We start from the raw sequence: 24,136 nt of genomic DNA on the forward strand, positions 1-24,136 counted from the left end.
AAACCAAGACTTTTCAGGAGTTAAAATTTTAATTCCCAAGTTATTTTTTCTTGCTCGATCTCGTTTAACTTCTAAAGTCTCTTATGTATACGCTCTCATTGTACTCATTACTGGTCATTCGCGTCGAGTTCTGCTCGAGTAACTGCAGTAGCAACTTCACTAAATTTTCAAGAATGATACCTTAAAAAAAAAGTGCAAAAAATTCATGCCCATCATATTCGCAGTTCTTCCAACGTTTCAGTCGAGTCCTGCATGACTGACAAACCACATTCACAAATACAATGCTCTCTTTGCAGCTCCGGCCTTTACATAAAAGATAATAAGAACTCACTCCGATGTCTTATTGCAGGGCCAAAGCGGAGGATTGAGTTAAGTATCGTCATTTAAAACATATACTAGATCAATGTAGTTTTTCCTCAGCAAAATAGGGCAGGCCCCCGCAAATGCCCGAGCCTACAGTGATGCTAACTATCCATTAGAAGTGAAGCAATGTTACAGATCGATCAGCCATATAGAGCCTATGCTAACCTAAACCTCTACAGCCACTACAAACAAGAAGATCATGAAAGTTGCTTTTGCTTCCAAGAAAGTTTTACCGATAGAGAAAAATGCCTCTGCTTCACCTTCGAAGCTGAGACACCTTGCTAGCAATGAGCTTGATCTCTTCTAGCCGTTCCTCGATCACCTGCTTAAGCTGCTCTTCTTGCTTGTTTTGATCTTCCTCCACCTCAACTGCCTCTCCGCCAGCTCTTGACCGGAACATAACAAATGACATCTCAGGATCGCACTCGCTTGGGACCTCGATCACCTTCTTCCCAGCAGTTTCGGAGTCTTTCCCCAGGATATCAGCCCTCACCCTATTGGAAACTACTGAGAAATAATCCTCCACGCACTTCTCAGAGGAGCCGACGCCTAAATAAACCAGTATTTCCCAGCATTGAAGGAACTGCTTCTTGTTGATTTTGAAGGTCCTCCGAACATCCTCAACCACATCAGAGGGCGGAAGCAACCTGGGAATGTAGGTTTTCTTCGAAAGTTTCCCTTGCTTCAGCTGAGAAACAGTTGCATTAACTGCATTCTCAACTGGATCAAAACTGAGAAGGCGTAATACATCGATGAGAGTCCGCAAATGCTGTAGCTTTTCTACTGGCTCTTCAATGGTTAAGTCGTAAACATCTTCTTTAATTGCAACATCATTGAGCACCTCTTGCAAGTGGCGGCCATAGCCCTTTTTCTGATAAGGTGGGAGTACCAGAACCTGTATCAGCAAAACTCTATCACTAGGTAAGTCGAGCCAAAAACTATGTACATTTGCAGAAACTTTTATTGAACTGTGGAAGAACTTTCATCTAAAACATATCTAATTAAAGCAGAAGATCAACCTGTCCAAGTCGCAAGCGCAAACCATCAGGATAGCGGTAGAAGCGATATACAGCAGAAAAACCAAGAACTCGATCTTCACTATTTGCCATCTGATTTACACTCTTCTTTAAAAGCAGATAAATATCCCAACTTGGGTCGGTGACATCAATGGGATTGCTACCTGATTTATCATGTAATTATGACATAAGTTAAAATTTTGATATGTTGGAGTAATCTCTGTTGCTACAACAGTACCCAATAAAAAGGTTTACCATCCACAAGTAGAAGAACAAGAGGTACCAAACGACTGTAAAGGTGTCCAGTGGCCATGTTGCCCATGCTCATGCGAATAACCTGGGACCCAAAAAACCAACCATCAAAATCTCCATATGCAATGGAAGGAGCTATCCAGAAAGACCCTCACTTGACTATGAAAACTAGACAAAAAGATCACTGTACACTATATATATATATATATATATATATAGATGCCCGATAAAGATAAGGCAAACAACCTGCAAATCAGAAGCAGCTGCCTCTACATGACATTCAGAATCATTGGCATGTCCATTGGAGGTTTTCTGCTGCAATATCTCGCCATTTGCAATGGTGTCTCTGCAGTATTCCACATTCATATGTTCAATAAATAAGAGAGAAAATTGAAATAGAACGGTTAAAATGGACATCAATCTTTTAATATGCAGGTATATCGAGTTTGCACCTTATATATTGGCCACCTTTTGAAAAAGATTCAAGGAAATCGTCTTTGTTGTCCACAAGAGTTTCACCAAAAATGTTCTAAGCAAAGCAATCAACTAGTCAATAAATTGTGAGGCAAAAGGAGATTGATAATCTAAAAAATGCAGCACTCTCTAACCTTAAGAGCAGATGTCAGATCTGTGATTCCTTTCCCCCCCTGACAGTACATGAGGATTGCAATTATTTAAAATTCAATTAAATGGCCACCAAATCAGAAGTAATGCAGGCATTGCATATCAATTTACCAAACAAATGAGTAACTTAAAAGACGTAAAAGTACTTACATCAGATTTGCTCTCAAAAGTGATCTCAGGAAAAGAATGGAACGATATGATGTTCATCCAGACAGAGATCTGCATAACATGGTATACATGGATTATAACCGCTGCCAGGGACTATAATGTTCCCCACAAAATAATGAAAATGGATTTCTCATGGAAATTAACAAGCAATAAACAAATGACATTTCATTCAGACATGTTAGTAGGTAGTGTAATATTTTTACCCATGCAAAAGGTTAAATTCAGAGACAGGCCAGTGAGTGGAAAGAAAACAAAAGATAAAATTTGTATCTCATAGGATAAGGATCACCTTCAGTCCTTGGTATCCATAGATTTTCCCATCTTCCTCGAAAAAGTTACCCAAGTCGATTGGATCGAGGCAGAAACTATCTGCGGCGCCCACTTCCTCTTTGCCAGAAACTACAAAACCAACAGTATGATGGATATTAACGCAAACAAAAAGGTCGAACAGATCACACAGTAAACAATAGGTCCCAACTCTAATGGTAAAGCACGGGTTTTTTTAAAAACCAACATGGGAAACTGTTATTTGCAGTAACTACGCACATGAGGAAGCAGGTCTAACAGCTTATCAGATAGCCTAGAATGCCAGTCATTTTCATCGTATTCAGCTCCAATGGTTGCATATCAATGTCATAACACAACCAAACCCTATCTAAATTCAGACCTAAAATCCTGCTTACTGTGTCGCATTAGAAATTTCCGATTGAATTCCTCTCCACTTTCCCAGCTAACAAACGGGCTAACCCACCGAGAAAACTTCCAAAGATTACTTCCCACTATTAAAGCAGTCAATCAAAGCGAAACCAACCACATACCGAGATAGATTTTAATGCAGTCCTTGGGGTCAACTCCAGCGTCTGCATAACCAACAATAAAAGCAGAATAAGGCAGACTCAGGCACTATCAGGAGCCAAGCTTAGCTCAGACCGAAATCGAAATTGCAGTAACTAGCTAGAACAGTGAATGACACCGACGACGTCACTCCCCCGGAAACAAAAGAAATCGACGGGAATGGCTCAGCGGGAGCTGGGTTTGGGTGTTACCTACGGCGGAGAAGCCGACACGACGCCGCTTCTTGGGCTCGGCAGCGGGATCGGCGGTGGCGTGCTGCTTCTGCGCCATCGTTAGGGTTCCGAGGGCGGGAAATGTGACGAGGAGAGGCGGGAAAAAGCTTTACCCTCTCAGTACACTACCAAAATGAAACGGATGCTGAGATTTTCCCCCCTCTATTTATTCGGTCGGAAGAGCAGTCCGATGGCACGTGCATGTCACGTGGTTTCGCCCACCCACCAACTGTCGATCGTCCCGTGGGCTCCGTGACACCGCTCTGCTTTGTTTTTTTTTTGGGTTGCTGAATAAAGACTGGGAAAAGAGACCAGCGTAGCGTAGATTTCACCAAAGCGCACAGTAAAATAGAACAACTCTCATAGAATTGACGACGAGAGTTTATTAACGCAAGCGCTTTCGTGTTTAAGTCGAGTTTCGATTTCTTAACCTCTCTTTTAAAAGATAAAGTCCGTTCCACTGGACTACCACTGTAGTGGTGACACCTTTCTGCTTTCATATAACGAGTCAATACTATTTGCAATAGCGGTAACTGTGCTCGCGCAGAGCGTGGCCTTGAGATGAATCCCGGCTCAATTTACAACGTCATATAAGCCTTTATACGGAAATAATCACGAGAGGAAATACATTATTTTTGGATTAGGCGATGAATTTCATTGATCAAAATATCTATAAGACACCATATATCCAAAGAAGCAACATTCATAAACTCCAAGAAATACATTATTCGAGTACATTATTTGACAGAAGTTCTTTTGTTTGTGTGAGGTCAGAGAAACACTGAATAGGAAGTGAATCGAGTGATTGCTTCGGCTCCGCCAATCAACTAAGAAATGATTCTCGACCGGCACAATTGCATAAGGCATAAATCATGTCTGTATGCAGAGGCTGTCAGTAGATGCGCCTGCAGACTGTCATCCCGTCTCCAATGGCGCCTTGGAATATATCGACCTGTGGATCCTCAGCTAACAGCTTGTTCGACTCGATAACATGAGGCAGCTCTTGCTTCCTCAACGGATGGATCAGTGAGGGGTCAGACACGACCACCGTCCCTCCCCAAAGAGTGTTGTCGTAGACGATCACGCCCCCGACCCTCACCAGTCTCATCAGCCTCTCATGGTAATTCATCAGGTTGGCACGATCCGCATCCACGAATGCAAAGTCAAAGCTGCCCTCATTGTCCTTCTGCCAGGCATGATTGTTGTCGAAAATCAGGTAAAAGGTCAGACAAGCTACGGACTTGCTCATCGTTAAGGAACCAATGCTATGCCAGTAGCGGATAATCAACACGCTAGTAATGTATATCAGACATGATTCAACACATCTCTTGCAGGATACTTACATCGTCCAGGAGCTTATCGAGAATAGGCAGAGCCTGAGACTCGACAAAGTCGATTTTGTGCTCAACATTGGCTTTCCTAATAAATGGCAGTCCAATCTCATAAGCTTTTCGATCTGTGTCTATGGCTACGATCTGCAAAGCGTTAATGTTTTATCAGAACAAACCTTGAAATATTACAAAATGTATGCGCATGCTAAGAGACCTGAAGATGGGAAGTACCTTGCCATCATCAGGAATTGAGAGAGCAGTGAGGAGCACAGAGTATCCTGTGAAAACACCTACTTCGATCGTCTTCTTAGCATTCACTAGCTTCAGAAGCAGAGAGAGGAGCTGGCCCCCATCGGGTGCAGTAGACATGAAGGATCTGCCCAATTATTTCCGACTTAAATCGCTGTCGTTTTCAGTGCAATCATACAAATAAAAAGAAGCAGAAGTCTGCTGAAAGGGCGCATTTTAATCCACTTAGCAAACTAATGGCTTGGATCAGCTATGTCGTGATTTTGACCCAAAATGGAAACTGAGAACATTTGATCAGTCACCCGATGAAACTAAAATCCATGGCACGACTGTATAGCGTCTCAAGTGACCCGAGAACTGAGTACGAGCGAGAAGAATCAAAATACATAGTAAACCAACCAAGGGTTAAAGTATTAGTTACAGGGGGTGGTTAATGGTAGCAATCCTCAGTCCCTTCAGAATTTCTGCTTCGCGGGGGTACACGTTCGTGTCAAGTATATACTGCCGCGATTGAAACGAATCAAGGACAGGATCAATGAAGATGATGGATTATCTCGGGAAGAAAGATGAAAACTAAGCAAATAACGACACCGATGAATAAGCACCTTGTACAGTTCATCATTCTGCAGCAGCCCCGTTGGATTGGTACTGGTTGAATTGTTCTTCACAGCCGGTTCCATGTCCTCTAATCTCAGTTGCTGCAAAACAACACATCAAAAACGTCTGCCTTTTTCGACTGGAAACAATATGTAGTTTTCATATCCGGCAAGAGCAGCCCGAGAGAAGTTACTTTGGTGGTCAAGAAAGGCTGCCGCGAAGATGACCGCCGAGGTGATGCGCTGCTTGATCCCCTCGAGTTTTAGTTCACGTCGCATCGAAGGTATATATGATGTGGGATGGTTAGCATTCGTATGTTGTGGTCTTCCAAGAAATGGGCAAGAAACGCCCCGTTTGATTTGTAAGTTTGATTTTAGAATCATGATTTTGATTTTAACTCAACACACTACACAACAAAAATACACGTTTCTCAAGTCAAATTTATAATCTTATCTCATTTGTCATTTTTCACAATCAAAATCAAAATCAAAATCAAACTTACTTTAACTCTAAAATCAAACCCATCAATAATATTTCAACTGGTTTTTTTTTTTAAAGAAGGAAATAATCAATTTGTCGGGATTCTTTGGCTTATCTTTGGCTCGGTAATTGGTTGGATTTGACTTAAAGAGTTTCCACAGACACTACACTCACCAAAGCGTCGTCTTTGTTACGCAGAGTCTAAATTGTACGTTTTCTGGTTGAAGCATAGCATAAATACTTAATTCAATTTTGACTGCTATTATACGACGTATCAAACTAAAACTCCGTGGAATACTTCCTGAAACACAACCTGGAATTAGAACCTGAACGTACCATTAGTATCAAACTAGAGTTCGAATTTTCGCACCATCGAAAAAATCGATGACGAATTTGGTATTGTTATTATTCTATCCACTTAACGTTTCAGGATGGATACGTCTCCTCATAAGCTAGTTTTTCTTAGCACGCATTGGCTTTTGCAAGTTTTGGCAGTGTAGAAATTGAAGTCGAACTTGGAATAATGAGACCGGCGCGAACTAGGCCTCACTCGAACTGGAAAATCCGGTTCAGAAACAAGAACAATAATCATTTTCCATGACAATTACATTGAACAAATGAAGAATGATTAAGGGCAGTCTTAATCTGCTGTGCAGTTTTTAAAGAGGACAGTGACAAAGGTTGCGCTGTCAGTCGCCGTAGACTTTAAGGTGGCATGAACAATGACTATGGAACACGCTGAAATAAAAAAAAAAAAAAAAAACTTGATCTTCGCCCAGGCTATGCTACGAAAGTCCGCATTTTACCCTTATTTTATTTTGCTAGAATCCACATTTTACTATTCTTTCCGATGATTTTATATGATCTGCTTTCATTACACTTCATGACTTGTTGTTGCATCGAATGACAAACTTACCCTTGTGTTTGTTGGTTCGATTACTCTGAGCGTGTGATCAAAATCGGAATCATCGACCTACTTTCAGAGAACTAGAGCGTGTGATCAAAATCGGAATCATCGATCACCTTTCAGAGAACTAGAGCGTGTGATCACGATCGGAATCATATGATACCATACATCACATAAATTTACGGAGAACTACCGTTCCGCCCTTTCAAGATGGTGCAAAATAAGCCCAGTCAAAATGTAACCGCAATATGAGAATGGATCGTTCTTAATTATTAGTGCATAAGGTGTGACATCGGCCTGCCAATTATGACTTTTGACTTGTCTTGTGCCCGTGAATTACATTATTGTTATTTTATGTCCAATCTATTCAAGAATCAAACGGTGATTCTTATCAGTAAAAATGAAGAAAAATAAATTCAAAGATTTGCGAAAAACAAATCAAACTTAGAAACTCAACCATCGAAAGAATAGTTCGACTTTGTATATCGCATCTCAATCTCAACTCGACGAACAAGTTTATTACACAAACATACAACGAATCGCAGCAAAACCATTCTCCACAGAAAGAAATATATGAATCCAGTATACTCGCACCGCGTAAAAAATTGCCTGTACATCCACAAAAAAGAAAAATGGATCAAGAAATCACTTATTCCTGTTTGCTCTGAGCAACTCCAGCTGGGCAGCTATGGTATCGTAGTCAGGTAGCTTCGGGTGGACGTGACTAGCTTTATTGAATGAATTCTCCCTTGAAGTATCCCCCAAACTCGGTTTTGCAGGTTTGGAACTCGTGCTGGGAACCGCTGAACCCGATTTTTGAGGTGAAGCGGAAGGCCGTTCTGAAGCCTTCTTCGGTTCAGACTTTGGTCTCTCAAGGGCTTCTTTTCCCGATTGCGGCCGATCAGAGCTGCCTCTACTGTCCGATGCCGTCCTCTCTGATCGGGTACTTCTATAAGTTTCGCTGCCGTAGGAGCTCCTTGAAGATGGTTTTATTTCCAATCTTCTCTCCGGAGTCTTGACATCCACGGAGGGATATGCCGGCTTCACCTCCCGCATTTTATCAGTAGAAGACCTCCTAGAGGAAACTCTTAAAGGTTCTCGAGTTTCTTCTTCCTCCGGAGTATACGATGGTTTCAAAAAGGAGCTCCTCAAAGAAGATTTTGTATCTGCCCTTCTATCTCGAGTCTCAGCTTCCTCAGAGGGATATGCCGACTTCACCTCGGACCTCCTATCAGAATAAGAGCTCGTCGAGGAAATTTTTATAGGTTCTCGTGTTTCTTCTTCCACAGGGGCCGGTGATGGTTTAAACAGGGTACTCCTGTCAGTTTTCGATGGGCTGCCTTTAGTCCTTCGAGAAAGCCCAGCCCCATAACGGGCCCTGCTGCCTGACGCTTGGGACAGAAATTCGTCCTTGCGACCTTCAGTCTGGTCTGAGCCGTAGGAAGAGACATAGTCTAGGGTGATTGACTGCCTGCCTGCCGCTGAGTCCATTCCATGATTGTTTGATTCCCAACGGCTGCCAGAAATCTGTCGTGGGGGGCTAGAGAAGCCATATTTGGCCGAAGAATCAGCACCTGCTTGTTTAGTTGATGGAGCTTCAACAGACGACCTCCTCACGGATTTCTCTTCTAGTCTTCCACTCAGTCTCTTATAATCAACGTCTACATCCTGAGTATATGAATCATCATTGTCCGAATCAATAGATTCCTTGCGAGTGGTTGATGAAAAGGAGGATTTTTTCGCTGTATCCTCTAATGGTTTCCTCATGGCTGAAGCTTCACCCAAAGAACTCCCATATCTGCCTCTTGTGCTGATTCCTTTCAGAATTCTCACTTCCTGATCGTACAGATCATCGGCAATCTCGGGACTAGATGAAGTTCTTGGTTGGTTAGAAACCGGGGGTGTGTTCTTCGCCTCATCTGCAGCTTCTTGTCTAGATGATGAAATTTCGCCCAATGAACTTCTGACATACGGCGGGTGCCTGTAGCCTTTATTTTTAAGGCCACCAGTCAATTTCCCCAAGCTCAACTCTGTCGCATCATCAGGACTGGATTTTCCTAGAGTTTCAGAATCATTCACAGCAGCAGATTTCTGAGAGGCCCAACTATCATCATCTGCTTCATGAGCCGAGGACACCCTTGAGTGATGTAACCAATCCTGACTCTCTTTATCGGCTGGATCATCAAATTTATCAGAGCCTTTACTAATCAAATTGAAGTGGGACTTTTTGGGCCTGGAACCGAGAACATTTTCTACGTCTCTCTCATATTTTTCTGGCTCCTCCTCTTCCCTTTCTGAGTGGAATCCACTTGCATCATCAAATACTGCAGGGGGAATCTCATCTTCATCCACTCGAACAGCAAAAGCATCTTCACTCTCAGAGAAAACAGAAGCAGAGTTCTGATCTCTCAATGAATGCGATTCAGAACCATCGTTTCCGAATATATCAACCCTATTTCTCCTCAGGCTTGGTGCACTAATATTTTCTGACAGGTAACCTGTCGATTTTCTATCAGGAGAAAAGATATGTGAACTGGTTTCTGGTCCCTTGTCCAAATCAAAGGCAGAATTCTCACCATCCGAAGCATAATCATCAAATACAACAGAGCCACTGGCATTTGCTGGTTTTGCATCTTCATGGAACTTTTCTTCATCAAAATGGGCAAAAGGGTTCTCAGTGACAGCATCCACCAAATCCTGGCTCTTAGACTCCACATCACGCAGTTGATCACTTGAAGACCTAGCAGGTGATGAACCAGAATAAGAGTAACCGGTAAAATCTTTTCTGAATCTCTCATCCTCCAAATTCTTTGCTTTCTCAGTTCTCTGACCATATAGAGTTTCATCGTAAGGTTCCGCTTCAAACTTCTCAGACTGCCTTCTCATACTAAACTCATCTATGGTAACATCCTCGTTAGGAGGTATGTTTTGGGAATTTCTCTGTTGCTGGAATGACGCTTTATTGCTAACAGCATCTCCACTGGTTTTCTTAAAACTAGAAAGACCAGATCCAGTTTCAGTCTGACGTCCACCTCCACAAAGTCTTTTAGTCAATGTTGCAAGGTCAACATCTTCCTCTTCCTCTTCCTCTTCATCTGCATCTTGTTTTGCAGTAGTTTGCTCTTGATAATTCCAGCCACCATAATTTTGGGAACTTTCATCACTCATCCCACGTACAGGTGGCCTTGATAAGGGGTTATTATCTTTGAAAGAATCTGAAGTAGAAGCTGCAGCGGGTAACTGGCTAGGTCGGTTATTGCTCTTACTGTCTCCATAATGTCCTTCAGAGTCTCCCATGAAATCATGCCTCTCTTTAGCACCAATTTCCTCATTTTGTGTCCTCGAACTTCTCTCAAAATTATTACCCATTTGACCACCCGCAAAGGCTTCACTATCAAAACTAGACCTGGAATGTCTTCTAGTTCCATCTCTAGCATAAGCAGAAGAGCCCTGAGATCCTGTGGAATATTGGTTCATTGCCTTCCCTCGACTAGAAAGTTTTGCAGCTGCTCTAGCAGCCATACTCGCTCTTTCTGCAGATTCAGCTGCTGCCTGAGCAGCAGCAGTAGCGTCCTCGAACTCCATATTCCAATCTTGCCGATTCGCAAAATTAGGGCTCTGATCCTCAGAATGTAAATTGCCGGATTCCATCCTATCCATTCCATTTCCTGTACAAGAACGATCCCATATTTAGAGGAAAGTAGCAGAAGATTTATATGAACAAATGAAAATTTCTCTTCGACTCGCTTTTTGAGCCAATCAGAGAGATTTACTCAGTCTTAGTAGAACTGATCGTACCTGAAGGCTTCCAGTGAGGACTTGGAGCAGCCGAAGCATTAACATCCGCAGGATTCACATTTTGGGAACCAAATGATGACCTGATGTTGTTTCCGTTATAGTTGATCGGAGCTTCCTGCTTCACTTCATTTTGAGGAGGATTATGGATATCTGGGGTTCCTCTTCCATAATAATGTGCTTGGACATTTGAAGATTCCACATTCATGTTATTGGCATTCCCAAATGTCGTCGGTCCATTCTGGCCAAAAGAAGAAAAAGAAAGTTAGGATACAAAAGAAGAATCAAGTTCAAATATCACATTATTAATTAATGCAGAACAGGATGAACATAAAATTGCCTGAAATCTTTATTTCAGGTTTGCTCTCTGATAAAGCGTGTTGAATACCAAATGAAAAAACCATTGAGAAATAAAATCATACTTACAAGTAAATCTTCTCGAGGGTTGGAATCTTTCTCCCCAAATGATTTAGGATCCCATTTGATGTTATGCTCCTTGGCAATTGCAGTGAGAATTTTGAGTTTGGTCTGACCATCAGGAGCTTTTGCAGATAATTTCTCAATCATCTGAAAAGTGAATAGAAAAGATCCATCAAGATCATTCTATCAACTAAACAAGGTATCCTAATACAACATATAATACTCACAGTACGATTCACACCACCATCTGGGCGAAGTTCAATAGCAGCAGAGACAAACTCTTTCCCATATTTTGCCGTAAAATGTTTGCGAACATCAGCAAGTTCAGGAATGTCTGAACATCTTGGGGCTGCAAATATAACACTTGAAACAGCTTCCTTCAAGTCAATAGGGCAGTTCCTGGAAAACAAAAATGAAAAGAAGGAGAGAGAATTCAATCTATGAGTTCAGAAGCATGAAAGACAGCTTCCAGACACGAATGCAAATCCAGCCAGGTTGAATATGCAAGTTTATCTTGAGAACATACAGTATGAAATTAGAGGTTATTGAATTTGAAATTTTGACAACTACATACTTCTGTGACTCGATGATTGGAAGGCGAATTGCTATAAGTTCACAGAATATCTCAATAAGTTCATATGCTGCCATCATCTTCTCTTCCCTGACCACATGTTCAACCTGAAATGAGAAGCAAAGGAATCAATCATCATATTAGCAAACCATCTTCCCGACAAATTAATGATAACCAATCGGCCAATGGTAATACGAAAATGTCCAACTCTGGGATAGACATATAGGTCCGAACAACAATGGAAAGACCCTGCCCCAGATTCATTAAGCAACAACATATTCACTTAAGCTAGTGACGGCAAAGTCAATCATAAAATTTATGTTAGATCATAACCGAAGGGATCAGTATTAATCTGACCACCCCATATCTTAATTAGATCGAAGACAGTTAAACCAAGCCAAGAAGTGAAGACCAAAACGTTTCACACTATAATTAACTTATCAAATGATCTTTGACATCAAATAACTCCCACGACAGGAAGACCTCACAGAGTCACATTGAGAGGAGGGGAATTTCAAACTAACCCGAATTCGAGCATTCTGGTCCTGACCAGACTCGAGCAACTGGGCCAATTCTCTCTTGAGCTGCTTCACCACCACCTCTTTCTTATTCTTCAACAGTTTCGCCCGCGAAACAGCTAGCTTCAATGCCGTTTTACTGCACCAAACAAAACCCAGCGATTGACACACTAATCAGTACTCCAAACAATCAAATAATCACCAAAATTCATCTATATAACACCAAATAGAACTCAGCTCCCCGCTTTAAAAGAGAAACAGTGTTCTACAACTCAATTATTGACAACCTTTTTTTTTCCCCTTTTTGTGACAGAAGCAACGACAGCAATCTAACGGTACTTCAATCAGCAAAATAAACAACAAAGTTCGTCAATACCAACGAAAAATCAGCCTATGCACCCCATTTAATCAAAAGGGTTTTCAATAGTTTAAAGAAAAATCATTTTTTCAGCGACGGAATCAAACGAAAAATTATCCCTTCAGCAAAAATTTCAATCTATGGCCCCGACAGGGACAAAGAGAACAAAAAAAAAAACAGAGAGAGAGAAGAGCATCGGAGAAATCACAAAATTCTACATAGCAATCAGTTCAAAAAATGGGGCACAGAAAACGGGGTACGTCCATCATATACCAAACAAACGTTGGGGAGGAAGGGAAAATTCTAACCATTTCGCGGGCTTGAAGCTCTTGTGGAGCATGTTTCTCCGGTTGCAACGAGATTGATGCTACCAGCTGCAGTCTCAATGATAAAGAGAGGAATCTAACCCGAGTCGCGGAGGGAGAGAAGTGACAAGACAGAAGAGGACAGACGGGAAGGAATTCGATACGAGGAAGGAAAGAAGGAAGCAGGCAAGAAAAGCTGCAGATGGATCTTACAGGGGAGGGGAGGGAAGGGAAGGGGAGGGAAGGGAAGGAAGCGTAGGGGAGAGGGAGATGGACTCTTCGATTTTGACCTTTTCGTGGGGAATTGGGAATCAATTCCCATGTGAGAAGGTTCATGGAATTCGCTCTTCGGCATTGGGACACGCCGCTTGACCAAAATCCAATTGTCAATTTTCAATTCCCCCCCCCCCCCCCCCCCCCCCCCCCCCCCCCCCAAATTTTTTGTTCGTTTGTAAAATATCGATTCTAATCCCCCATAATTCTGAAATTCCGATTTGCATTTTTAATACAAAAAGGTAGAGTTTGAATTAGTATGTTTTGGGCATTCGCATGATGGCGAGGACACGGTCCATTGTGAAAACTTTTAGCGCCGACAAGCGACGAACCGAAATCTAGGAAATATAAGAAGTTTTGAGATCAAACCATAACATCCACGTGAACATGTAACTGTGGAAGTTGACTTGACTAAAGGAGGGTTCCTACGTGCCAAATTGCATTTAACAAAACTTTGCAGATCACATCCTTCCATCATGCATACTTTTTACTAATATTACTGTTTGACTTTGCCATCCGGTTTCTCAAAGGTAGGAGGCGATGCAGGTGATCATGGCCCAGCTTCTATGTAATTGTAATTTTTCTTTTTTTTTTTCTTTTATCTTTCAAACTAATGATAATGTGTTAGAAAGTGAAACGATGTCACGATTTCCATGTCCTGTTTGCAACTACCTGCCATTAGATCGATAGAGACGGTTTCAAGCCGGTCCACTACCCGCTGTGTACTTATTGTTCGGATTATCTTCACCTATTTCTTTTTTTTTTTTTTTGTTATTTCTTGTTGTGCATCACATGCCCGTTATTCCATTAATAATAATGTCGTGTTTGATTTCAAAGTAGCATTTTAAAATTAAATTTTAATTTTGAAAAATAGTAATATAATTGGGGCTCACCCTTTAATTTTGTATGAGTTATTTTATTTTGTTGTTGAAAAAGAGCGATATAAATGGAACTCACTCCTTGACTTTGTATGAATTATTTTATTTTATTGTGGATAAAATTAAGTTAAAATTAAAATTTTAAAATCACATTTATAAACTAAACAAGTCATAAAATTCCCCTTACACATCAAGCATTTTCCCATTTTTCTCACTTTTAATTTTGAAAGTGAAGTGCCCGTCTTCTTCCGGTGGCCTACCTGTCAAAACGCTTATTTTAATTTCATTGCCTAATTTTCTGTCTAGAAGAAATGTGGGGACCCCAATTTAAAAACGAAAAAAACCATACTATGACAAAGTGGGTGAAAATTGAAAAAGACTTTAGAGGAAGACAACCATTTGAAAATATGACTTGCCTTTGGTTATTTATTTATTTATTTTTCAGGTAAAAGGAAAAATAATTATTGGAGTTCCCGCCACACCATGTATTTATGTACGCGTGAGAAGTTTCATCTTTCACACTGCAACTGCATTAAAGCATGTGTATCCCAGAAGCTGCAGTTAGCTTAACTACCAAGTCTGTAATTTGTGTAATCGATAAATTTTTCTTTAGATAATCGAAACAAATATGAAGGGAACAACACGAAGGAGTCAAAGAAAAGCCCAAAACAGAAATCATCTTAGAGATTCTTGGCTAAGCATACGATAGAGATCATTAGATTTTTGGCCACATTATTCCAGCTAAGAATAGTCTCGCCACAGACGAAACAAAACTTTTCATGTGAAGTAACCGAACACTGGATTGTTGGGTTGATGATGGAGACGAGAGGGAGAGGAAGCTCACAAATTCAAGCCTGTGAAATTACAATGGCCTCGAAGTTTCTGCATTCATAATCTCATACGTAGTAACCGGTGAAAGTGAACCCCCTCCCAACGATCTCGCCTGCACAGAACCATGCGAAGCACTCTAAGCCGAACAGTGCAGCAATGCCAGCATCCTCAACCTTCAGATCTTGCCTGTTCTTCCATGCCTGCTTGATGTAATCGAGTTCCTTCCAGAATGCCTCGCGACGATGGGGAATACTGCACGAAATATGATGCAAAAGAAACAACTCATAAGCTTTACTTTTATAGCGAATGCCCTTGGCCTCTCCATGCACAACTTTGTCAAAGAAGTTGAACAGGGTCGGCGTTAACTTGTTTTGCACATAAAATTGCAGCAATGGAAGCACATCATAAAGGACATATATTGCATGACGTAGAATCAAAAAATTCTTATGTTTTGTTTCAAAGGAATTTTTAGGTTCAGTGGACAAGCATACCTCAGCAGCGAATCAACATTATAGTTGCTCCACAGATAAAAAGTAAGTTCCATATTCAGAAATACTACCTCCTCAAATATACCACATACCCAAAACATATGTCAAACCAAATTTGAGATTAAAATAAAATAAAATTTGTTCACTTACCTAGCCAGGCGAGTGTAAAACAATTGCTTTGCTAATAGGTTACATTTCTCGACTGTTGGTGGCTCCTGAATATACTGCTTGTTCTCCTCCAACAGCTGTTTATAATAAGCAGTTCCATGCTTGGCAACAAACTGGGACGCCTGAGTGGCCTTCGATTTCAATTGATGAAGCTTTGAAGCCATGGATCCCAGAACCAGCCTATATAGTGGACAAACAAGCTCAGAAAGATAAATAGATGCTTCACAAGTGATTCAATGATGTTTTTCCATTTCATCATCCTTTCTTTATCCATGTAGGAAGTCTACAAAATTCAGCCTCCAGTTTCTATAATCATTATCTTAGTAACCCAAAAGACAAATATAAAACACCAATTCAAATCATTTATAGTCTAAACCAGTAAAGCACATCATCAACCGAAGGAAGATGAATTTCAACAGGGTCCAAGTAGCAACAAGAACTACACCTAGACAAGCAATCAACAAGGATTGCTTTTACTATTTCAGAATGTAACGTATATAAATGGGCTTTAGCATAATGGTATCAAAATGGGGAAGCTTTGACATCTCCTAAGACCTTTTTTTTTTTTTTTCCAGAGTTACAGCTGACATTTTACTTGGAGAAAGCAATTCTAAATCGACCCGAGCTTGAAGACCAAACTCGACACCCAAAGCATCAAAAAGAGCCAATCAGATTAATAATCCGATCGAGCATTCAATTATCGACTCCCAATCTGCACCATTGGAAGCGTCCGTCACCATACGGGCACGTTTCCATAGCATGCCCACAACAACTTTCCAAGTCGATTCAGCAGCCATTGATAATCACTGGGAGAGATTCTCATTCTTCACAAGTAAAATTGAACAGTTCATTATCTTGGTCCAACGACCAGCTGCAACCCTAGCCGGTCAAGTACTCCATTTACTAAGCTAAAACCCTACTTCGTGGGACAAATCTCGAAAGGTCCAACAAGCTCCAGCCTTCAGCAAAAATTCGCAATCACGGCACTAAAAAGAGTCGAAGCATTCTGATTGCCCATTGATAGTACCTCACAACACAAGCACAAAGAAATGGTGGCGGGTCGATTACAAAAAGCAAGATCCGTGAGGTAAGGGGAGCGAAAGAGAAATGGCGGAGAATCAGGAGGATCGTACCTAGGAAATGGAATCAGCAGACAACTGAGAATCCGAGCAGAGACTTATTATGGATATCCGGTCGGCCGTCGGTGAAGTGAGAGCACTTCTTAGAGAGAGAGATAGAAAAGCCTGTGAGTGAGGAATGAGGATGGAAGGAGTTCGGATATGGGCCTCCCCCGACAGGAGTTTTTTTTTTTTTTTTGTGTGAACATATTTAGAAGCCCAATTCGGCCACGAGTAATCAGTCGAGTCGGCTGTAAAGCTCTCCCAACGCGCGACCGGAGTAAGTTAAGCTCCAGAATAATAAGGATATAGAGCGGCTAATGGTACGTACATACTTGTCGTGTCAAATTTGTTTCGTTCAATTTTTGAGTCGATGATCGTGTTCAAATTTCATCAATATGCAGTACGACGGTGAATTTATCATCTTTTTGGTCTAGTAGCGTCGAATATCGTACTAGAACTGTGGCTGGTCTAAAAAGCCTATACTCGTTCCGCACTCATACCCGCCTGAGGCAATTCAGTCCCTCCGGCACCAACATTGTCGACCAACCAACCTTTGCGTAGGTGTGGTATAAACCATATTGAGCTAAGACCAACAATAGCCCCGTGCCCTATCATATAGCTGACCATCTATGCGTGAAACCTCAACAGGGCCGCCATTCAACCATAACTATCCTTTCGGCCTCGCTAGATATCGACTCAACTCAGCCTCCCAGTTATCATCCATGCACAGCCTCAAGTTCGCCGACTTCAAGCTGTAAATGGCGAGGACGAGAGTGGCCTGGCTCCATAACCTTCATGGACATCGACCAATGCTTCAGAAACTCAAGTCGAGTTCCAGTGCTGCAGCATTACATTACTTCATTCAAAACATAAAAATTATCTACACTTTCGGTTAGCCCAGGCAAAAAAAAGATACATATGAAAGGGAAAAGGACCACTTGCTTTCCCATTTAATTTCAGCCCAAAATTTTAATAATGAACAGAACTCGTGATTAAAGTACAATAATACACAAAAATAAATAAAAATAAAAATAAAAACTTCCGCTACAACATGTTCATCGCTCTGTGTGGATCAAAATCGAGGAACTCCCCGTTTGGACCTCCACCGTACCCGTACATATCGAAAACTCTGTCCTCCATGTGAAAACCGCCACCCTCGGGTCCCTTAAAGCCCTCCGTTGGCAGCCCCCAAGGAACAACAGGCCCAGGATGGTTGGAGCTTGAGGCTTCTTGGTTGAGAGGCAGCGGAAGATGGTTGTGCGGAGAATTCGCAGCGGCCCTTCTGCTGGAAGAGGAGGCAGTCGTGAGAGATATCGATGCTGACTGGTTCTGCTGCTGGAGTTGTTGCTGGTTCTTCATAGGGGATTTGGGCCTCAGGGCTTCGATCTCGGGGGTCGTGAGAACAAGGTGAGGAGCATCGGGTGGAGGGTTACGCCCTCCCCCTCCTTGCCACACTTTGCCATCCTTGTCTGCGAAGCTCCTAATGTATGCCTGTCATATCCCCAAAAATCATCTCATGATCAGTAAGTACTGCTTTTCTCTTCCCCACAAATTGGAAAAAAAAAAAAAAGGAATGATAGGACAGGTTTTGCACTTCAAAGGAGATGAAAAGCTTGAAAATCAAGCATCGTATGGTAGTCCACATGGAGACATCCAAAAAATTCGAATTATCCAGAGAAGATGAAGTTTGTACTCTACTTGAACAGTGTAAAATAGGCTATGACTAATCGGGCAAATCAATCAGCTAATGAGTAAGTAGAGTTCACCCAACATTTGACAATCAAAGAACAGAACTCTGCCAGAGGAGAACCAGAACACCGTACCTCAGCGTTAAAGTTCGAGGAGGAGAGTCCTTTTCCCACTGTGAGCCAACCTGCCCGAATGTTATGGTCTTCACCGAAGAGCTCCAGCCTCCTCCGCCCAAGCGCAAAATGCTCAATTATCCGATACATATCTTCGGGCTTCTCGGTTGAACCTGAGAGTCAATAACAAAAATAGGAAATAAATTGCTTCAGCATAAGAGCAAACTGTAAATTCTCAAGCAGTTGCTGTCATTCCATCATTCTACGAGGTAACCAATATATATTACACCATAGATAGACTGCCCTGTCCTTATCTGAACATTCTCGACCTATCTACTTCTGATTCAACTCTAACAAACCATAGAGCAAAACACAATCCAAAGCTCTCAGTAAAGAAGGCCCTTTACAAGTCCTTGGCCCGTCTGAAGTAGCCTAGTTCCACCAATTAAGCGACACTTAGCACAACTTATACCAAATGAATGCCAGATAACATTACATGCATTCAATAATGATGATAACTTACTAACCGTAAGGTGGCTCTTCAGCAATTATTACGTCAGTGTCGATGTTGGCATGAATTATGTGACCATCGGTGCTACGACGAACTGTTCCCTTTATTCCCATCAAGCAATGCTCCTGAACACAACAGTTCAGCAGCATTCAGAAAAATTGATATAACCATAAAAAGCAATGCATCAAAAGAAAGACATGAAAATAACATAAACCAGCAACTAGTGTAGTAAAGATGAAATCACCCACCTTAGAGTGCTGGAACAACGTATGAGAATCATGGCGCAATCCTGGGGTTGCATTCGTTTTGTTAGTCTTCACCCAGCAAATATCTTCACATCTCCTGAATCCCCACTGTACGCACATGAAATCAAATGATATAAATTTAGATGTCTTAGGGGGAGTAAGAAAGAGATGGTATAAAACGGACAGGCCTCTGCTTGGGGAAACTTATCATAAAGGTTAATTTTGTACCTTTTTCAAACATTGACGGCCCTGCTCCAAGCCCACTCCATCGCCCACCCAAAGGAAGATAAAAGAAGGAGTATCTGCAATTGCCTAAAGGTGGGGGAATAAATATAAGAACCATTAATTTTTGACAATATAATAATCATCAGGAAAGAATGAGCGACGAACAAATCAAACTAAATCATCCTCATGCTATCAGACCTTGGATGCCAGACAATTGGTTTCCCTTTTGTTATTAATTATGCACAATGATATAATTTACCAGCTGCAACTCAAGTTTTGAGGGGTTAGACATGCCATTTAACTCCTAGTGTTACAAATCTCCATAAGATGCATGCACAAAGAAAACAATGTCGAAAGTAAAGTACCTCAATTTTCAAATTAAGTATTTCTTCAAATGTCCAGTATTCCATGTGATCAGCAACGCCAGGAGCACGATGAACGTACTCTTCCCATGGAGGATCCACCAGAATGACATCAAACTTGGTTCCAAAAAATTCAGGAGAAAGCTCAAATTCACGCAGATCACACTTGTAATACATGGGAGGAGATGCAGCGTTAGCCACAATCTCGTCCTTTTTCTGGATAAGCTCACGAAGCTTTGGGTAGTCCTCCACAACATTAGTAAGCTCTAGCTCCCTAATAAAATTCTGAGGTCGCATACCAGTGTCCACAAAATTCTGAGAGTAATCATTCTGCTCTCCTCTTGAAGGAGCTTTTTGTGTTGATCCACTGGATCTCGGTGGGACCCAATTCCCAGAGGCTTTCTCGGAAGATGTTCCTCGTCCCATGGGTCCCACAGGATTAAACCCGGGCCCTGGTAAAGTTGACTGTGCCCCTCTCCCAGGGCCTGATTGATTATAATAAGCTGCAGGATTGGGTGGTGCGGCCATATTGGGGGGAAATCTAGGGCCCCCTGGACCGGGAGGAACTGGGGAAAGGCTTGGTGGAACGCCTAACATGTTGACATCGATGCCTCGAGCTCCAGGCCAAACGACTGGCGGAGTAAATGGTGGAAGAAAGACACCTGGAGAGATTGGTGGAGCTGGGGACATACTCGGGTTGAGCGGTTGCAGGGGCCCTGGGGGCGGCATTCCAAGAGGCCCAAAAGGGGAGCCCATAATAGGAAGTGGGAGTGCCATCTGTTGGGTGTCCCTACCAGTGGGCCTTCCCCTTCCAATTCTACCGGCTCTATTATTCCCTTTTACTCCTTGAACAGGGCCTCTGTTGAAAGACCCAGTTTCTTGATTGCCATATGGAGACTGCATACTGCTAGAACTCTGAGCTCGAACTGGAGTTGCAACCTTCTGCCCTATTCCTCTCCCACCATGCAAGTCATTATCGTCCCTCCACGAACTTTGGTTGTCATCATCATTGTATCTTTCTTTTGAGTCTTCACCAGACACAACAGACCTAGTCCTCTCCTCCCTCGGATTCCTCCACTCTTCATCACTTGGGACTGATTTCACATCAGATTGCTGACCAGCTTCGTATCTCCTGTTAGACGCCTGATCGGCTCTCCCATAGACAAGGGGCTTCGTCTGAATCTCTATTACATCATAATTATCATTTGAAATCCCGAAATTGGAAGAAGTTTTGACAGCTTCTCCCCTGTTCACATCTTTCCGACCAGATCTTCCATGAGCCCTTTCATTGTCAGCTCTATCACGAGTGTATCTTCCACCCCTATCAGGGGTCCGAGATCGATGGGCTCTGCCACTACTCTTGTCCCTCGACCATGAACTTCCATCTTCATCCCCATGCAAGGACCTATCTCTACTATCACAATCATCTCTTGTAGTGGGAGTTCTCTGTTCATTCTGTAGTTCATGCTTCTCCTTGCCCATCTTCTCCGCATGAGTAGAGGGGCTAGCTTTACTATCTTCTACTACAGCCTCTGAAATGCCTCTACTCTTACCCCTCTCACCATCGACTCGCCTCTCATCCTTGCGGCTGGACCTGATGCCCTTGTCGGTGATTGGATCATTGCCTCTGCTTTTACTCTCACTAAATTCATTCCTGGCAGATGAGCTCTTCTCTCTAACATTCTCGTGCTTAATATCAGATGCCTTGCTGCCTCTAGCATCATTTTTCTCATAACCACTCTCTTCCCCTCTGCTCCCAGTATCCCCATCATCCCACCTCCTCTTTGAAATCTTTGCATTCTCAGAAGATCCATGACCCTTCTCTCGGCTGCTCTCTCTCCTCTCCGAATACTTTGAATCCCTGTCAGATGCCCTTTCTATTTCTCCCTCGTGGTGCTTATCCTGTTTGCTCCTATTGCGACTCTGTGAGATCTCATGGTCTGATACTTTGGGATTTGATTTCCTCTTATCACTGTCATCCCCTCCTCGAGCATGCCCTCTGCTCCCCGACTTCTCCCCAGCACCGTCCTGCCGACTTTCTAACTCGCCATCCTGGTACCAAGTACTCAGCTTTTCTAGAGAACTCTCCTCTTGCTTTCTCTTCAAGTGCTTAGAGCGAGATTCCTTTCTCACATCGTAATCGTCTTCATCGCTCGACCTCTTCCGGCTCTCATGTCTATCCCCGGAACTGCTCGGTTTCTTGGACTTGCTCGACCGGTGCTTCCTCCTATCGCTCTCCTCCCATTCAGTATCATCCCTACCCCTCTCCCTCTCCCTATCCCTATCCCTCTCTCTATCCCTATCACTCTTACGATCGAGATCATCCTCCCCGCCTTTCCTCCCATAGCTCTGACCAACACCGGGAGAATCCATTTCTCAAAAAGAAAGGTTCTCTAAAGGTTAGCCAGTCCTCTACAATTCAAACAAATGAACCCAATGCGGCAAATTGTTCAGCACTATCAATTCTGCACCCAGATAAACCAGCAGCAGCAAAACGTTGATAAACATACTTCGCACGCAATCAGCCAAAACCGGTAAACTAGCTGTATGTGACAGAAGAAAAGACGCTCACCAGGATCGCGGGAGCCGCCGTTGGGCCATTTTACCGGGGTTGAAGCTCCCGGAATCGTCTCCTGGTCAGAGGGGCCAAGCCTTCGGAGTCACTGACCTAATCTGCAATTAGCGAGGACCAGAGATTGAAGAACGGCAGAGAAGGAGGGGGGGAGGTAGAGGATTCGACTGCTTTTCTGAAATCGAAACCCTGCGTTGCGCTTAGCCGAAGGACAGAAACCCTGCGGTCGTCGGTTGCTGGAGGTTGGGGGTGGAAGGAGGAAGACGGAAACCGGGAGGAGACTGGCACTCGACATTGAATTGTCCAATGGGCCGCTCAGGCCCAACTGATAGAATCTCTTGTCAGCCCAGTCCATTAATCGGAGGCCCATAAATATATACGTTAATAACGTCTTGCGTTCAGTTCGGTGCAGTGACCACTCGCACTCGATCTTACATTGAATTCTATTTTCAAGGTTTTTGACCGGTTCCTTGCCTCATTCTTTTTCAGTGGTACTTGTGCGGGCTGCAACTTACCATTACGTCCCGAGAGTCTCTGCTTCTTCGGTTGAAAGGTGAGCGAGTACCACCAAAGCATTTTATGTGCTTGAGTTAAAGAAGAGGAGCATGAGTCTCATGGACAACTTCATCGACCGTGATGAACAACTTGAGGGGCTTACTCGTACTGAGGTGGTCGTCATTGTTCTGGCGCTGGTTAGAGATTTTCCTCTCATACTCTGCATTTCTTGTTTACTTCTTTGAATCGGCCATGACACGACACATCTCAATCAAGGCGAGGCCGAAAGAAGCATGTTATGGCATTCTCTAATTTTGAAGGGTGAAAACATTTTATAGGGTCTAATAACATGTACAGAAGCAGAGAGTTTCCAAAGTTATGTTGTGAAAACATATATACAACTACCAACTAGTGTTGGGCCGGTTTCTCTCCTATATGGAGAATGATGAGGGCGGGTGTTGGAAGTAATCCCACATGGAAAAGTTGAGAGGAAATCCATAGGTTTATAAGAGATAATGGTCTAGTAACCCATTGGCTTAAGCTTTTGGGTTGCGGATGGGCCCGAGTCTCAAGTAAGCCCATGGATTTTTCCCAACAAGTGGTATCAGAGCCCAAGGTAACGATCCTGGAGAAGTGCACACGCTATGCGTGGAAACCCACACCGCGCCAAGGCCCGAGTGTGGAACTCGTGGCTAGTGAATGGCCTAACAATTGGTATCCGAGTTCGGAAGTAAAAAGCCCGGCTCGAAGTCCTCCATATAGTCGAGAATGGGGGGAATTGTTGGGCCGGTTTTCTCTCCTATATGGAGAATGGTAAGGGCCTAACAATTGGTATCCGAGTTCGGAAGTAAAAAACCCGGCTCGAAGTCCTCCATATAGTCGAGAATGGGGGGGAATTGTTGGGCCGGTTTCTCTCCTATATGGAGAATGATGAGGGCGGGTGATGGAAGTAATCCCACATGGAAAAATTGAGAGGAAATCCATAGGTTTATAAGAGATAATGGTCTAGCAACCCATTGGCTTAAGCTTTTGGGTTGCGGATGGGCCCGAGTCTCAAGTAAGCCCATGGATTTTTCCCAACAGTGGTATCAGAGCCCATCCTTATCTTTGGGTTTCGCGGAATCCCCTTCAATGGGATCGTACA

The 24,136-nt window shown here is 42.7% G+C and overlaps 5 protein-coding genes across 7 annotated transcripts; all 5 read right to left on the reverse strand.

The window, feature by feature from the left end:
• Positions 1-191: 191 nt before the first annotated feature.
• LOC116201088 (histone acetyltransferase type B catalytic subunit) lies at positions 192-3,649 on the reverse strand. Its single transcript, XM_031532185.1, has 10 exons — positions 3,470-3,649; positions 3,242-3,283; positions 2,713-2,822; positions 2,406-2,474; positions 2,240-2,278; positions 2,084-2,160; positions 1,878-1,977; positions 1,635-1,716; positions 1,383-1,543; positions 192-1,258 (listed from the first exon to the last, which is right to left on the reverse strand). Exons 1-10 carry the CDS (start codon positions 3,546-3,548, stop codon positions 620-622), a joined length of 1,398 nt encoding a protein of 465 aa, XP_031388045.1. The 5' UTR covers positions 3,549-3,649; the 3' UTR covers positions 192-619.
• A 526-nt stretch (positions 3,650-4,175) lies between these two features.
• On the reverse strand, positions 4,176-6,011 carry LOC116201091 (probable caffeoyl-CoA O-methyltransferase At4g26220). 3 transcript variants are annotated; one of them, XM_031532192.1, is made up of 6 exons: positions 5,861-6,011; positions 5,676-5,768; positions 5,492-5,571; positions 5,053-5,197; positions 4,834-4,965; positions 4,176-4,676 (listed from the first exon to the last, which is right to left on the reverse strand). In XM_031532192.1, exons 2-6 carry the CDS (start codon positions 5,748-5,750, stop codon positions 4,383-4,385), a joined length of 726 nt encoding a protein of 241 aa, XP_031388052.1. In that variant the 5' UTR covers positions 5,751-5,768; positions 5,861-6,011; the 3' UTR covers positions 4,176-4,382. The 3 variants fall into 3 exon arrangements, with proteins under 3 accessions (XP_031388052.1, XP_031388053.1, XP_031388054.1); XM_031532193.1 differs by lacking the exon at positions 5,492-5,571; XM_031532194.1 differs by lacking the exons at positions 5,492-5,571; positions 5,861-6,011 and having other exon boundaries at positions 5,676-5,837.
• Positions 6,012-7,506: 1,495 nt separating this feature from the next.
• LOC116201092 (PHD finger protein rhinoceros) lies at positions 7,507-13,376 on the reverse strand. The gene is made up of 7 exons (XM_031532195.1): positions 13,025-13,376; positions 12,365-12,497; positions 11,844-11,947; positions 11,497-11,668; positions 11,276-11,416; positions 10,853-11,090; positions 7,507-10,722 (listed from the first exon to the last, which is right to left on the reverse strand). The coding sequence occupies exons 1-7, from the start codon at positions 13,054-13,056 to the stop codon at positions 7,700-7,702; spliced, it is 3,843 nt and encodes a 1,280-aa protein (XP_031388055.1). The 5' UTR covers positions 13,057-13,376; the 3' UTR covers positions 7,507-7,699.
• A 1,381-nt stretch (positions 13,377-14,757) lies between these two features.
• LOC116201094 lies at positions 14,758-16,949 on the reverse strand. The gene is made up of 3 exons (XM_031532197.1): positions 16,793-16,949; positions 15,642-15,839; positions 14,758-15,255 (listed from the first exon to the last, which is right to left on the reverse strand). The coding sequence occupies exons 2-3, from the start codon at positions 15,821-15,823 to the stop codon at positions 15,069-15,071; spliced, it is 369 nt and encodes a 122-aa protein (XP_031388057.1). The 5' UTR covers positions 15,824-15,839; positions 16,793-16,949; the 3' UTR covers positions 14,758-15,068.
• A 744-nt stretch (positions 16,950-17,693) lies between these two features.
• LOC116201093 (N6-adenosine-methyltransferase non-catalytic subunit MTB) lies at positions 17,694-22,757 on the reverse strand. Its single transcript, XM_031532196.1, has 7 exons — positions 22,498-22,757; positions 19,929-22,390; positions 19,567-19,650; positions 19,342-19,446; positions 19,110-19,218; positions 18,604-18,755; positions 17,694-18,271 (listed from the first exon to the last, which is right to left on the reverse strand). Exons 2-7 carry the CDS (start codon positions 22,296-22,298, stop codon positions 17,825-17,827), a joined length of 3,267 nt encoding a protein of 1,088 aa, XP_031388056.1. The 5' UTR covers positions 22,299-22,390; positions 22,498-22,757; the 3' UTR covers positions 17,694-17,824.
• Between the last annotated feature and the right edge of the window lie 1,379 nt (positions 22,758-24,136).

The sequence above is a fragment of the Punica granatum genome, chromosome 3 (genome assembly GCF_007655135.1).
Source record: "Punica granatum isolate Tunisia-2019 chromosome 3, ASM765513v2, whole genome shotgun sequence".
Lineage (NCBI taxonomy): Eukaryota > Viridiplantae > Streptophyta > Magnoliopsida > Myrtales > Lythraceae > Punica > Punica granatum.